A 14,697-nucleotide genomic window follows, 5' to 3' on the forward strand; every position below is an offset into this window, starting at 1 on the left:
GTGCGCCTGTCACGAAGCGTAAGCACCACGAGGGCAGAAACGGGGTCTTCTTCATCATCATTACCTCCACAGCTGCCCCCCAGCGGGTGCTGAGCAAACGCTTCTGACTGAGCGAGTAAAAACGGGTCCTCGGTCTCCCACCGACACGTTTCCTGAACAACGTTTCTGTGTTCACTCTATGGCACTGTTGCCCAGGTAGGAGGTGCGGGTGAAGATTCCTTCGCCATCAAAAGGGTTTTTGCCTATTTCCTCCCTGAGTGAAGACTCCGTGTTGACCCCGGGTCTAAGGACAGAACTGCAAGGGGCAACAGGAGGTTCGGCCACTAAGTGGGGCTCCCGCCCTGGCCTCCCGTGGGGTGGGGCTGGGCCTCTGAGGGACGCCCCAAGCACATCCACGTGCCCACACGCTCCTCCTCCTGGGGGCGGGGCCCGGGCGGCTGAAGGCTGTTCCACGTGTCAGCTCGGCTTTCAGAAGATACGCGTTATCATCACAGCTACCACCTCAGGTCTTCCAGTGACAGACTAACAAGCCATTAAAAAAATACTTATGACAGGATCTGGAAGTGGGACTCTGCTTCAGCTTCAGTCAAATCCCCTGAGGTTTAGAAAAAACAAGAGGCTACAAGAACCTCCATCCTCCAAAGGGGAGGTGTTGGATCCCCATGCAGGACCGTCAAAGGGATTCTCAGACCAAGTCTGCGGCCACCTTCAAGGGTGTCAAAGAGCGAAGGAAAGGGCAAAGAAGGATGTCCTGGGGAGAGGGGTCACCCACTCCTGCCAATGATGAGATCCAGGGGTGGGGCCAGGCTCAGTCCCTGGGAGAGAGCTGGTGTGTAGCTGGCTCAACGGGGCATGCTGGGGGTCAAATTGTTTGCTCCCAAAGGTATGCTGAAATCCCAGCCCTGGTAGGGACGAAGGGGTGGAAAATGTTAACTTACACTGAACTTTGAAGTTCCGGTTCACTGAAATGACACTATTTTGGAGGAAATGAAAGTGTCCCGAGTCTTTTTTTTTTCCCAGCTGACAGAAGAAATTAAGGGACTTGCAGGGGATTTCATCCAGGAGCAGAAGAAGAACTAGGTCATCAAAAGAGTGGGGACAGCAGGGATTATAGAAAAAGTTGTTCTCGGCCTGCTTCCCATGCGTTCATCCTGTTCAGCCACGCACCCAAGACTGTAACACTCTGCCCCAAGCCTCTTTCTGGCCCTCAGAATGGCCCTCGAGCCCCTCCTAAGCTCACCTCATCTCTTGCCTTGCCCCCCAGGACCCCCCTCACTCCCCCAGTTCCTCCTCTGACAAGCCGGGCTCTCCTCTCACCTCTGGGCCTTTGCACATGCTGTCCCTTCTCTCCTCCCACAATTCCTTTTCCCCAGTTCCTCCTGATCCTTTAGAATGGTTCATACCTTACATCCCCCTCCTCTGGGAAGCCCTGCCAGGTGTCCATGGAACCTGCACCCCGACCCCATCCCAGCCCCTCCCCCTGTGCAGACCTGCCCTGGACAGACCTGTATTGTTGACGTTCTCTCAGGCGCATCCCTGGACCCCAGCACACAGCACGTGCTCAGTGACAGCGGCCGAGTGAATTCTTACGACTGGCTGACCCACAGCACCAGCCCGTAGGGCCTGACCCTGACCACACCTTGGGACTTTCTGTCTTTCCAATCTTCCATTCCTCCTGCCAGACTTGTTATGAGGACCCCCTCCCAAACCTGGCTGTTCCCACCCTGCTGCCCCCCCCCCCCAACTCTGGGGACACTGCAGGGAATGGGACACGGGTCTTTGCCCCCGTGCTCCATGGCTCTCACGGGGAATCTTGAAGACACCCTCTCCCTCCCTCGTGAGTACATCGTCACACTAAGAATGCTTTAGAGGCATCCCAGGCACATGGCGCTGGGCACACAGGTGGTGCTTAGTCCCTGTCTGAGGCGAGGGACACTGCTCATTCTTCAGCCTGTCTGGGATGCCCGTGCAAGGCCCTGGTGCTCTTTTAGTGCACAGGGGTTGGGTGAGGCAGGGCAGAGACAGCAGAGGGCAAGGAAGGTGACAGGAGGGAACAGCGAAGACAGACACCATGCCCCTGCCCACTTCTGCCCAGGCCAGCTCTGGGAACCTGTGGGCAAGCGAGAGAGGGCAGCGCCCCATCTTCCTGCACAAACCCTCGAGTGGTCAAGCTCTTCCGAGGGGAGGGCCGTCCCTGAGAAATGCTCCATCCAGGGGGACTTGGATTTTGGAAAGAATACAGCCTCAGCTTAGCCAAACCAGCAAATTTAATCCAGTTGTGGAAGAAATAATTTCACCATGATAAGACTTGATCTATAAACAACACAGAATGGCGCCAAATGCAAATCAAAGACTTGGGAACGGGAAAAGAGATTCGGGCAAAACGTGAGACTTCTATATTCCTTTCCTAGATTCAGGTGTCTATTTCAGAGACGGGGTAAGATGCTCGTTCATGTCTATTTTGCCTCTTCTACTCTGTGCTTCATGGCCTGTCCCCACTATCCACACACACCATAATAAATAAACACACACCAGGAGGAAACACAAAGCTAAACTGTGAAAAAACAAGCATTTCCAGAGGGTTTTTCTGGCCTAACGAGCCCCAAGAGGGACTCCTGGGTGAGTCTGGAGCTCTCTTGGGGGAGGGGCACCCTCCAGGCATGACGGACGCCCTGGCCTGAGGCAGCCCTTCCGTCCAGAGCCCTTGGCTGTCGCTTCCTGCTGTCCCTCCTCAGAGGAGGCCTGGGAGGGGCAGGTCAAGGGCCCCCGAGGGCCCCAAATTCAGGACGAGTGGCACACTGGGCTCCCAACTTTCTAGACCCAAACTGGAAAATGATCAATTTCTAATTACCCAATGGCACCAGGAACTATAATCCAGTACCAATTAATAAATGGCCTTGGAATATGTGTTTGATATTTTGGGGGGCGGGGTGGGGGAGGGAATCACTCTTCCTTCCCTAATGAAGCTTCACTGAGGCTGACGATCAAACCCAGTTTGTGTTCCATGAGCACAAGTCAGTGATGACTGACCGTGCAGCTCTAAGTGCACAGCGGGGCTGCTGCGGACACGAGCCAGTAGCTTTTGTGGTTTCTCTCCATGTACACAGTTAGAGGCCAAAAGCAAGGAAGGCTTGGAAACTCATTCTAGAAACCTGGAAAACTTGCTTAGCAAATAATGTTTGATTTGGCTAATCTGTTGGAAATATTCTACAAGAGCGTAACTCATGAATAATCAAGACTAGGAGGCAGCTTCTACCATTGACACACACAGGTTCTGACGTCAGACACCTGGGTTTGTGTCCTGACCAGGCAGCCTTTACCACCTGTGTGATCTTGAGCACGTTATTTAACCTCTCTGTGCCTTGGTTTCCTCTTCCATATAATGGGATATAATAGTACCGACCTCATAGGTACGGAGTGAGGTTTTAAAAGTTAATCCACGTAAAGCACTTAAGACAGAGCCTAACACTATCCAGTAAATGTCAGCCACGGCCATTATTAACAGGACTGCTGTCTTATCATCACCACAATCTCCACTGCTTCAGCCCACACGGATCTCTCCCTCTGAACTATTTTAGCGTTTCTATTCTGCACAACTCAGCTCTTAGCACTTATGTCCACAGGCTTTCTAATTGCTTCCTACCTTGTGTCCTGCTCCCTCGTGACAGCTGGATGTTCATCATCTAATGATTCATGGGGTCACCTGACTCAGTGTCCCTGTTTTGATCCTGAGGGGATTTTCCCCAAACTTGACACAAATTCAGTAGAAAGTTATGCCAAGCATAACACAAGCCAGAGCTCTACATCGTTAAGGCCACGTCTCCGCAGCACAGAGCGGCGTGCTGACCTGGCTGGCGGTCATTGCCGCCGGCCAGGTCACTGCTGCCCGAGACCTGCGCTAACACACTAGGGTGTGTGCTTCCCCAGGTCTGTTATCGGGCATCGTGCCATCTGAATCTTACCTTGGAGAAATGGGCCCACACAGGGCAACACAGCAATTTGTAAAGATATTTCCGTAGCTGTAGGGGTTGTAATTCTCTTTACCTCTTTTATTTGACCAAGATCCTTTAATCTGAAAGAAAAGGATAGTCAATGACACAGTATCCATCACACCAATGTCACAGTTCGGGCCGATCAGAAGAAGCCTGTAAAGAATGCAATGATCTTTACTCATTTCTTCAGCAGAAGAAACTGAGGTACTTTTCTCAAGGAAAACTGGCATTAACCCCAAACTTGGAAATATCCCCAAACAGCAGGTGAGACTGGGGAGAAACAACACTCTCTGGGGAAAATAATCTCTTAGTTCTACTACACGGTACTTAAAAGGCAGCTCACATAAGCCAGTGGAGATTTCTTGATGCTACATTTAGTGTGTTAAATAGTCATGAAATGAATGGTAGCAGAGAGGAGTAACACACCTCCCCTAATGGCCCATTGTTTTAAAAAAGATTTTTTGATGTGGACTATTTTTTTTTTAGTCTTTATTGAATTTGTTACAGCACTGCTTCTGCTTTATATTTTGGTTTTTTTTTTGGCCACGCGGCACGTGGGATCTTAGCTCCCCGACCAGGGATTGATCACGCACCCCTCGCACTGGAAGGTGAAGCCTTACCTATTGGACCGCCAGGGAAGTCCTTAATTGCGCATTTATGGCCTGAATTCAGCCTCACCACATTGCAGAATAATTCTGCAGGGTATTTCTCGTGTTCTCAGTTAGCATATACACATAGCTGTCTTAACATTCTCGGAACTCATCTATCTCATCAGCACTGGTTTTTCTCAAGCCTTGGAGGCAACCTAATTCTGAGACATTGAATTCATGTACTGATAGAGGCTTCTGTCAGAATCCAAATATTCAGAGCAAAAAGGCCCAGGCTCACGAAGAAACATTTTCCAGCATTACGTTTTCTGGTTTTGTATTTCCTCTCCATCTGCATTAAGTACAGGCAGATAATCCTGGATAAAAAGTTAAACTTTGGGTCAGTGCGATTGCCTCCCAAAATGAAATGGAGCCGTTATCTGAGAGAGGCCAGCCTGTGAGGTCTCTCTTCATCGGGGCAGGGTGACAAGTTGCTGATAGAATTATTGCAAAGGAATAGAACAGAATCCCTCCTCGGGCCTTGGAATTGGGGGGGTCACTCGGCCGATCTTAGTATCTAAGTGACGTGGTCAGAGAGCAGGACAGTTCGGAGATTCGCAATAGAGAAATTGGAGATTGATGTCGGAAAATGCTTCCCGTGCAGGCTCTTTGCTCCCAGGGGCTCCCATCTGGAAAGGGAGCCCGGGCCCCTCCACCTCTTCTTTCTCTATTTCCCACGAAAGAACATGCCCGCGTCCCACCCCACCAGGAACTTACGTCTTCATTTGTGGTCTGGTTGGAGCTGATCAGGTACGTGTGGAAACCCGAGAGCCCCACGATGGACCAGACGGAGAAGAAGCAGACCACGGCCTCCAGCACAGTACCCGGAGTCAAGGAGGTGAACCAGTAGGACCGTGACATTCTTAGGGCCCCAGGGAGCTGGATGACTGAGATTTGGACAGAACCCGCCCCCAGGCCCTCACTCAGGCCCTTGCGTCCACCTAGCCTGGCATCAGTGGTCTTGTAGCCAAAGGAGACCCTCAGGGGCAGGCACGAGGCCACATTCTCCTTCACGGCACAGCGTTTGTGCTCAGTTAAGTGATCGGTGGGCTCCCTGAACAGGTCTCGTTCCTTTCTCATGGCTGACAGTTCCTCTGACTGTCCTTCCCACCCGACCTTGGCCCTTTCCTCATGACTCACTGTGTAGCCAAAGGCGGCGGCAGCAAAACCAGGAAGCACGCTGGCTGGAGCTGGCAGCGGCCCAGGCTTTTGATGAATGGACCCAATACTGAACATCACTTCAATCACAGGCTCTACCTTTGGCTTCTGAAAGCTGGGACTGTAGCACTGACAGGTTTCCCTCTCGACCCGATTTGAGGCTGTGACAGTCATTTGCAGGGCTGACCTCGGGCGGCTGAGACCAGGCGGGGTTTATCTTCCTGGCTTTCTCTCTCCCTGCATGGCCCTTCCACACCCTGGCTGCCTGCCCCCACTGTGGATGGGCTTCTGACCCGGTGGGGCCATTTCTCGGTGTGGCATCAGGGTGAGCGGTATTTTTTCTTAGGGGACCTTTTCCCAGCCCGTCAGCCCACCCCGACACATAGGGCTGTCCTCAGCTATTGACAGGCAACTAGAAAACCTGGCTCCACACCAGACTGTGAGTGATGGGGAGTCTCGAGTTCCACAAGATGCACTAAAACCAAAGGAGAAAAAGCCTGGCATTCTTCAACAGACGAGATACATCAGCCAGGAGTGTGGCCATTTGAAAAGACTAGAGAATATTCCTGTCCCACAAATACTTATAACATTCTATTTACAAGATAAAGATGTTTCTCAGGAAAAAATAATTCATCATAGGTCTGGGAGTTTAAATACCCATCATGCATCCTCCATTGATAAATTACAGGCCAGAGAAAGTAAATACTCATGCTTTCCTAACGCTTCCAGGGATGGAAGCCATAGATCATGCTGTAATACATCACCATTGATTTTTTTTTTCAGGACTGGATATCATTTATCTTCAGAGCAGAGAAATGAATGTATCATCCGGCGCAGCACCGTCCTCTGCCACGTCATGATTAACAAAAGCCACTGTCCGGCATGTGGGGCTGCATACAAAACAGGGGGAACGAATGCACTTCCCGCTTGTTCACTGACTTTCAGCTTCGGGGTACACCACTGGGTCTGCTCTTGGAAAAGTGGAAAAATGCTGTATTTTTCTTTCTAAGGTTTAAATTTCTAGAAACTGCAAGGCCTCAGAAAAGCCCCGCCCAGAAATTAAAAGGACATCTCAAGAGGAGGACGCCCAGCTGGCCAAGGTGAAGACAGCGCAGAGCAGCGGGATCTTGCGGATCCAACACAGGGTGCCCCTGGGGGGTGGGAGTGCTGCCCGGTCCTCTCGGAGGAAAGAGGTGAACGGGCTGCAGGAGGAGCTGCACCTACCAAGAAAAGGAAGACTAAGGTGGATTCTGGAAAAGGGGATAAGTACGGAGGGGTGGGGAGGAGATGCAGAGAAGCAGGCCCCTCCTCAGGGCTGCCACCAGCCCTTCTTTTCTGCCAGGGTTTCCCAGGGGGACAAACGGTTATGGCAGAGGCCTCGCTGCACATGGGGACACAGGGATGGTGGCCCAGGTAGCAAAGAAGATCTCATTCTCAACCGCCTCCTGACAGGTCGGGGCTCACAGACGCCCCCCCTCCCAGCCTCATCTCCCCGCCCAAGAGGACACAGATGGGGGAGCAGCCACGTGGGAGCTCTGCCCGCACTGGCTTGAAAGCAGAGAAGTGGAGCCCAGGGAAAATGACGAGGAAGTAGTGGGAAGCCTGCGTCGGGAGAACCGCGTTGTATAAAGGGGGATGACACTGGCAGTGACTTTGCACAGGCTGGAAGGAAAAGACAAGAGGCAGAAAGGTCAAAGAGGAGGTGACAAATGGAATGGAAACAAGGATAGAAAAGAGAGAATGAAGAACGAACCAAAAGATTTATTTACTGAATAATACACGAAGAGCCCAACTTCGGTCTCGGAAATACTTAGATGTCAACGACAGTTTACAATCCAGGCAGAATGATGGTCATGTCAAAACACATGTAACATCCACACGTGTGAACCAGGTAAAAGCTGGCATGTGAAAGTGGAGGAGGCCACGGCATCTAACGTGGCTACGTCTCCCTTTGCATCTCCTGTTCCTTTTGCGGCTGCTGTTCCCTTTGTGATGCCACTTACACGATTACCTCCAAAAGGAGGCGTTGTTACCAGTGGATGTGGAGTTTTAAATGTTTATAGCAACCCCCCAAATTTGCAGTGTTCTATATTAATATCTCATGTGCTTGGTAACATTTTATAAATAACAGAATGCAGTTTCACTGTTAGCTCACAGCTGTGTCCAAGTGAGGAATTCAAGGTAGGATGCAAGATGCAGCCCCCTCCGCCTCTCCCCTTACAGCTGCCGCTTCGCCCACAGGACGTCTGAAGGAATAATCATCATCATTCGTAACAATGGCTGGCATCACTGGCTGTGTGTCGGGTCCTGTTCCAAAGGCTTCACGTGTGATGAATTGGGAGACTGGGATTGACATAGATACACTAACATGTATAAAATGGATAACTAGTAAGAACCCGCTGTATAAAAAAATAAAATAAAATTCAAACAAAACAAAACAAGAGCTTCATGTGGATTAATTCACTTAATCCTCAGAGCAACCCAGTGAGAAGTGTGATTCCCACTTAACCGATAGGGAAACCGAGGCAGGAAGCAGTTAAGTAATTTGTTTAAGAAATAGCAGAGCAGGGATTTGAAGCTTGGAAGTCTGGCTCTGCCAGTAGGACAGAAAAGCCATGGGCCGATTCCTTTCTGAATTCTTGCTAAGGGACACGTGGCTCTAGGCTGACCCCAACCTCTGCTGGGGGAGATCGGGACCCTCCTTGTCAGGGTTTCTTGAACCTATCGCACCTTAAGGAGTCCATCCCCCTCAAATTCACTCTCAGACAGAGGTACGAATATCTGAACAACACATCTTCTCACTGACCCGATAGCTTGACGTTGAAATTATCTATGCCATAGTAAGTTAAGAAACATAAATTTTTTTTTCATAAATTTCTTTTTAATGTATCAAAACCCACTTACTGATTTTTTTTTTTTTAAAAAGAGACATGAGTGGAAACAGGCCAACTCCAGTAGGAGCCAATTTAATAAGCAGCTGGATGTTTATTGCATCAGAGATGGGTTCCAAATCACAGCCATTACCACTGCCAGCCTCCATGTCTCCTCCCCAGCCCCCCAAAAAGAAAGGGAGCCCCCTCTGTGGCCAAGAGTATGGCTTTAGATTCCCCGCAGCCGCTAGCTCAAAGTGCTGCACACTGAGGTACTCGCTAGATGACTATGGAATTGAAAAAGACTGAAAAATGCCGGCAGGCAGGCGCCCCTCCCTTGGGTTTCCACGCAATCCCACAAGTGCCTGCTCTGTGCCTTTCTAGGCACCTGGCCCGGCACTCCGGACAGCAGACGGTGGGGGAAGGTAAGCTTCCCACCCTCAGGGTACAGGGGTCTGCTTGCCTGTGGGCAGGTAAGCAAGGGGAGACGACCTTGCAGGGACATGGAAATAGTATTGGGCAGAATGGTGAGGGCACCTCAGTATTTGGAGAATCGTAAAAGGTGAGAGGTAAGGAACCAAAGGTTTTTAACCTTATTGGGTTCCTACGCTTTTCTCAGAAAAAATGCACATAAACACATTTTTTTCCTTATAATTTCAGGAGGCTTAAAAACGCCCCTGATGCCTCTGCATGGATACACATGGACCCCAAGTTAAAATGTCCTGATTTATTCTAATCCCTTCATTGTACAAATAGGTAAAATTTTATGTAAAATGAAGGGCTAAGGCCCAGAGTAGTCAAGCCACTTACAAAAACTCACATCGCACATCACGGCAGAACAGAACTGGAACTTGGTCTGCAGACTTCTAGGACAGAAAGAACCCTTCCCATGGCTCCAAGCTACGGAGTGTCACATGACAGGCCTAACTTTGGAGCCTCAAAGCTCACAACAGCAAGGCTGAGGCTGCCCGTGACATGCAACCTTGTCCATCAGTCCCACGGCCTTAGAGCCACCCCTGGGTGAAGAACTTGTCTCTGTTAATATGTCATCACCCATCTCCCCACATTCCAGCAATCAGGCTGGCGACAGGCTTTTTTGCCAAGTGCCAAATCTAGATTACAGTTTATTTTAAAAAGTCTGTATTTCATGTGGGTTTCCTCATCGACCAAAATCCCCGGATTCCAGAATGGCCAGGGAATGCCAGAGTCCAAGGCTCTGCCTCGGGTGCTTCCACTCTGAGCACTGGGCGTATGTGGCCAGGGTGCCGGTCACACCGCACGGTGCTGAGGGGCCTTTCTCTGTGGGCACCAGCCAGGCACCCCTGGGTCCTCCTGCATCTTATTCTGCTTTAGGTCTCTGTCTGGGGTTCTGACATTGAAAATATAAGAAACAGATGTTGTTGGTAATCATCTCTTTCTTTCTTTCTTTTTTTTCCCCCTAAAAGTTACAGTAAGATAGGCAATGCTCACTTACAGGAAGAGCTTTGATGGAAGGGCAGATCTCAGTAATAGACCCTTTGTCCTCTAGATTGAGGGTCTAAATCAGCATTTAATCCTTTTAGATATTTAGGTTCAGGAACTTGTCAGTATATTTTCCTCATCATTAGATGACCCTATAATCCTTAGATGGAGATAAGAAACTACAGCTTGTGCCCCTGTCATTACAGGGCCCACCACTGTGTCTGGGGTGGAGGCTGCTGACTTCCCGACGATTTACATGACAACACACTTTGAAAATCAAGTTTCTGGGACCTTTCAGACTGGATCATGGGACCATCATCCTTCAGTCTCTCAAATCCTTTCTCCTAAATGCTTATGTACCGGGAGATAGAGGTGTGTAGTTGTCCCAAATTAAACCTATGAAGTCACTAGAACTCCAATCAAAATTCCAGTTGGAATTTTTAAAATGGAATTTGACAAAAGGACTCTCAAATTCATCAGGAAGAGGAAATGTATAAGAACAGGTGAGGAATTTTGAAAAACAACATCAGGGAGGTGGGAGCAGGAGAAGACTTTTCTCGTAAACAAAACAAGGTGAGAACAGTCTAAACAGGCCGTGGGCATGTGGGGGTAAAGAAGGCATTTCAAATTAGTGGTGAAGGAATAGACCGGTGGTTCTCAAAGTGTGGCCTGTGGAACCTTAGGGTCCCCAAGATCCTTTCAGGGTATTCTCCAGGTCAGAACTATTTTCCTATCATCACCAAAACATTATTTCCCAGCTTCACTCTCATCCTACCACGTGGTGGCTTCTTCTGGAGGCTGTGTGATGCAAGATGATGTCCTCATTCACTCTTATGCATTCTTGTGTTTTAAACATTTCTCAGTTTTAATTTTAAACGCGGTATATAGAAATAGATATAATCTACATGAACAGAGGCTCTCTGGGGTCCTCAATAATTTTTGTTTGTTTGTTTGTTTTTGCGGTATGCGGGCCTCTCACTGTTGTGGCCTCTCCCGTTGCGGAGCACAGGCCCCGGACGCGCAGGCTCAGCGGCCGTGGCTCACGGGCCCAGCCGCTCCGCGGCATGTGGGATCCTCCCAGACCGGGGCACGAACCCAAGTACCCTGCATCGGCAGGGGGACTCCCAACCACTGCACCACCAGGGAAGCCCCTCAATAATTTTTAAGACTGCAGAAGAGTTCTGAGACCAAAAAGTTTGAGAACTGCCAGAATAATTTAGTAAGTGGTATTGGGACACTTTACTCAACATTCGGGAAAAATGAAGTTAGAACTTTAGCTCACAACCCACACACACAATTCTATTACGGATCAATTACTGCGCCAAACTTAAGAAACAACATAGAAAGGTATTAGAAGAAAATAAAGGAAATACTTGCATCATTTTGGGGTGAGGATGTACGGCACAAAACCTAGGGGCCATGTAGGATGAGATTTACAGATTGAATTTGTTAATAAATTACACTTTTTTGTATAAAAAGGTCAAGTTAAAAGGTAAGTGATAGGTTGGGAGAAAAATATTGGAAAAAGATAGTTATAAGATTATTATTAAGACTATATAAAGAACATGTTAATAGGAAAAGAAGAAACAGCCCAATTGAAAAATGGACAAAGAGTTTGAACTGGCACATTGAGGTGAGAAAAAAAAAAGGCTAACAGTCACGAAAATACGTGCAAGCTGAATATTGTCCAGAAAATGGAAATTAAAACCGATTTTTTTCTCCCCATCAAATCGGCAAAAATCACAGCACTGACAACTCCCGTGTGGGTGAAGGTGGGGAGAAATGGAGCATGAATTGGTATAATATCTTTAGGGGACAATACGGTACATTATATTTAAACTACACTTAGCTTTTAACTCAGTGACTCCACATCTAGTTGTCAATCCTAGAGAAATGCTTACACTTGTACACAAAGAGATACATACAAAAAAGTCCACTACCTCAGTTTCTGAGCAGTAATAAAAGAAGTCTAAATACCCATCACTAGAAGAAGACACCATGGTTCACCTATACTCTGGAATTCTATAAAACAGTTGAAAAGAGGATGATGTACATCTATGTGTTGACATGGAAACGTCTTCAGGAAATATCTAAAAATCAAATTGTAGAACAATCCAAAGAGCATGTATGATCCCTTTAGGTAAAGCAGTCCCCCCAACTGTACATGTGTGTGTGTGTACACACACACGCACACATGTATGTATTTAAACTCTGAGAGGATCATCTGTAAAGACCCACAAAACTCAACAAGAACTCCTACTTAATGATGACGAGTCAAGAGCGACGCTTCCTTTTTACCCTGACGTTTCTATCCGTGAGAATACGTTCTTGTATCACTTCGGTGATTTTAAATACCAAAAACCTCCTCTCCCGCTCTGTGATCTTCTGAGATCTAATCTATGCTTATTCTTCACAGAACTCCCGCAATCCACCTGGCCGGGGGCAGCGGGGAAGACTCTCGATTCCCTGGGTGGCGGGGCTGGGTTCTAGCTCTGGAAACGTCAGTGCGTCACCGAGCATGAATCGGGGTCACTTAACCTCTCGGTGAGGTCCTGCTGTGAGACCTCGGGCACTTGTCCCACCTGTTTCCCGGAGGCTCCCTGAGCACCAGCAGACACCAGGATGGACAGGCCCTGAGAGCTGGGCTAGTGAAGGCCTGTCCTGCCCCCATGGATTTTCCATCGGCCCCCAGTGTCCCCTCTCTGACAGCACCCAGGCTGACTCCAAGCCTTCTACCAAATTCCACTAAAACAGAATGATGCCCACGAGGCTGGGGGTGCCTGTCGACGGTGCCGTGAAATAAGTGCAAACTAGGGGCAAAAAAGGCGTTCTGCCAAAAGCCCCCACCACGCAGAATCGGTGACCGTTCGAGGTACCAATCGTCCTTCTCGTTTTGGGAGAGCTGAACGATGTCATAATTGGAGATGAGTGTAACCCTTTGAAATGGACGTTAATGCTGCTACACTGAAGTGACCGTTAGTGGGCAGGCGTCCCCTCCCCCTGCTGGCCCTGTTCCTGAGGGGCTTCAGCTCCCTGAACCCCAGAAGTCTGCGAGGCGGGCCCGGCCATGTGGCTTCCCTGACTCTGTGTGACCAGTGACACTTCCAAAGAGGCTGGAACATTTCGCTTCAGGCTCCCGGTTTTTTTTCTGCTTCCATATTTCACGCAATAACCACAGAGGACCCTAAAGGCAGTCCAGGCTGACGTGGAGGTTCCATGTGCGACCTCCTAGATTCTGCTTGTAAATGTAGCTCAGATCAAGCTCATTTCTCCCCAAACCGATGCTAGCTGTCTCCCTTTTCTGCTGTGCCCCTTTCCCCGGGTCACCTAGGGTTCGGACCCCCCTTCCTCCCCCTCTCCTCCCAGGTCCTATCTGACTGCAGATCTCCCCGCAGATCTGTCCCCTTGTCACCGATTTCAATTTCGGGGTCCTTCCTTTGCAAACATCTCCTCACTACCTCACTCCATTGCGTTCCTTGCTTCAGGACAAAACAAGAACAAAAAGCAGCTTGATTATGTCGTTCGCCTGCCAAAAATCATGGCTGGTTCCCCGGTGTCCAGGGGGAGAAGGCCGCTCGCTCTTTCACTGGTATTCAGCGCTGTTGGGACCTGCTTCCTGCGGGCGATTGGTCGCGACCTCCAGCCCCAGTCAGGGATCAGCCATCACAGCACCCTCCTCCATCCCCACCGTGTGTGTGTGTGTGTGTGTGTGTGTGTCTGTAAGAGTATCCGGGTGCTGACACCATTAGGGCTCCCGGCGCCCACCCTGCTAACCTTGCCGAGTGAAAGAGTGAACACAAGCCTGGCTCCAGCCCTCCAGACGGCCTGCTCTCCCCTACACACCCACCAGGCCTCTCCCCTCCGTGTCCCTGTTAGAACTCCACCTTTCCAGGCCCTGTGCAAATGCCACCTGCCGCCCGTGGAAGCCTCCTGACTTCCCTGCAGGAGACGCAGCCTCTTTTTTGGACCCTGCTCCTACCTCCAGTGCATGCTATGGCATTTTATGTCACTTAAGACTTATTCTGCTTGTAGGAACCAGAGTCAGAGCTCAGATCCTGGCATCCACAGAGGCTCGTTGAGAAGAGTGAGTCACCCCGTCCTTCACCGCTCCTCTGGCCTCTGGTTGATGTGCTTTGAAGCTCAAGGCTGACGGATCGTTCTAGACTTTGTAACCCTGGCACGTTTTGGGCCCAGGTGGTGGGCATTCAGTATAATGATTCTGAAGGAAGCAGAGGCTGAGTGGACCTCCTTCGTTGGACCTGCCTGGCTGGGTGGACTGAAGACCCAGTGCCACCCTTTTTGGAGAAGATTCTCCTTTTGTCTCTTTCCCCGGGGAAGGCCAGGGGGGCCTTTGAAAGCTCGGGCAGCCACCCCACTTCTCACTGAACCCCAGAAGCCCGCACCCCGCTGCCCGTGCTTCTCTGATGCAGAGATGAAAGGAAAGAAATGGCCACAGTCACGGGGAGTCAGCCCAGGGAACGGGAGGTGGAGAGGGGGCAGGAAGAAGAGGATGGAGGATGGGGCTCCGAGGCTGGACGTGCTCTTGCCAAGAGTGACCCTGGTGGTCGA

The 14,697-nt window shown here is 49.8% G+C and overlaps 1 protein-coding gene across 4 annotated transcripts in view; it reads right to left on the reverse strand.

Annotated features, from left to right (window-relative positions):
* ZDHHC14 (zinc finger DHHC-type palmitoyltransferase 14) overlaps positions 1-14,697 on the reverse strand; it is a 275,052-nt gene that overhangs the window by 16,272 nt on the left and 244,083 nt on the right. For all 4 annotated transcript variants that reach the window (XM_060029718.1, XM_060029719.1, XM_060029716.1 and 1 more), the window contains exons 6-7: positions 5,357-5,459; positions 3,963-4,072 (exon numbers count right to left, since the gene is read on the reverse strand). In XM_060029718.1, coding sequence (XP_059885701.1) covers positions 3,963-4,072; positions 5,357-5,459 — 213 coding nt within the window. The remainder of the gene's footprint in view (positions 1-3,962; positions 4,073-5,356; positions 5,460-14,697) is intronic.

Source organism: Delphinus delphis, chromosome 14 (assembly GCF_949987515.2).
Source record: "Delphinus delphis chromosome 14, mDelDel1.2, whole genome shotgun sequence".
Classification (NCBI taxonomy): domain Eukaryota; kingdom Metazoa; phylum Chordata; class Mammalia; order Artiodactyla; family Delphinidae; genus Delphinus; species Delphinus delphis.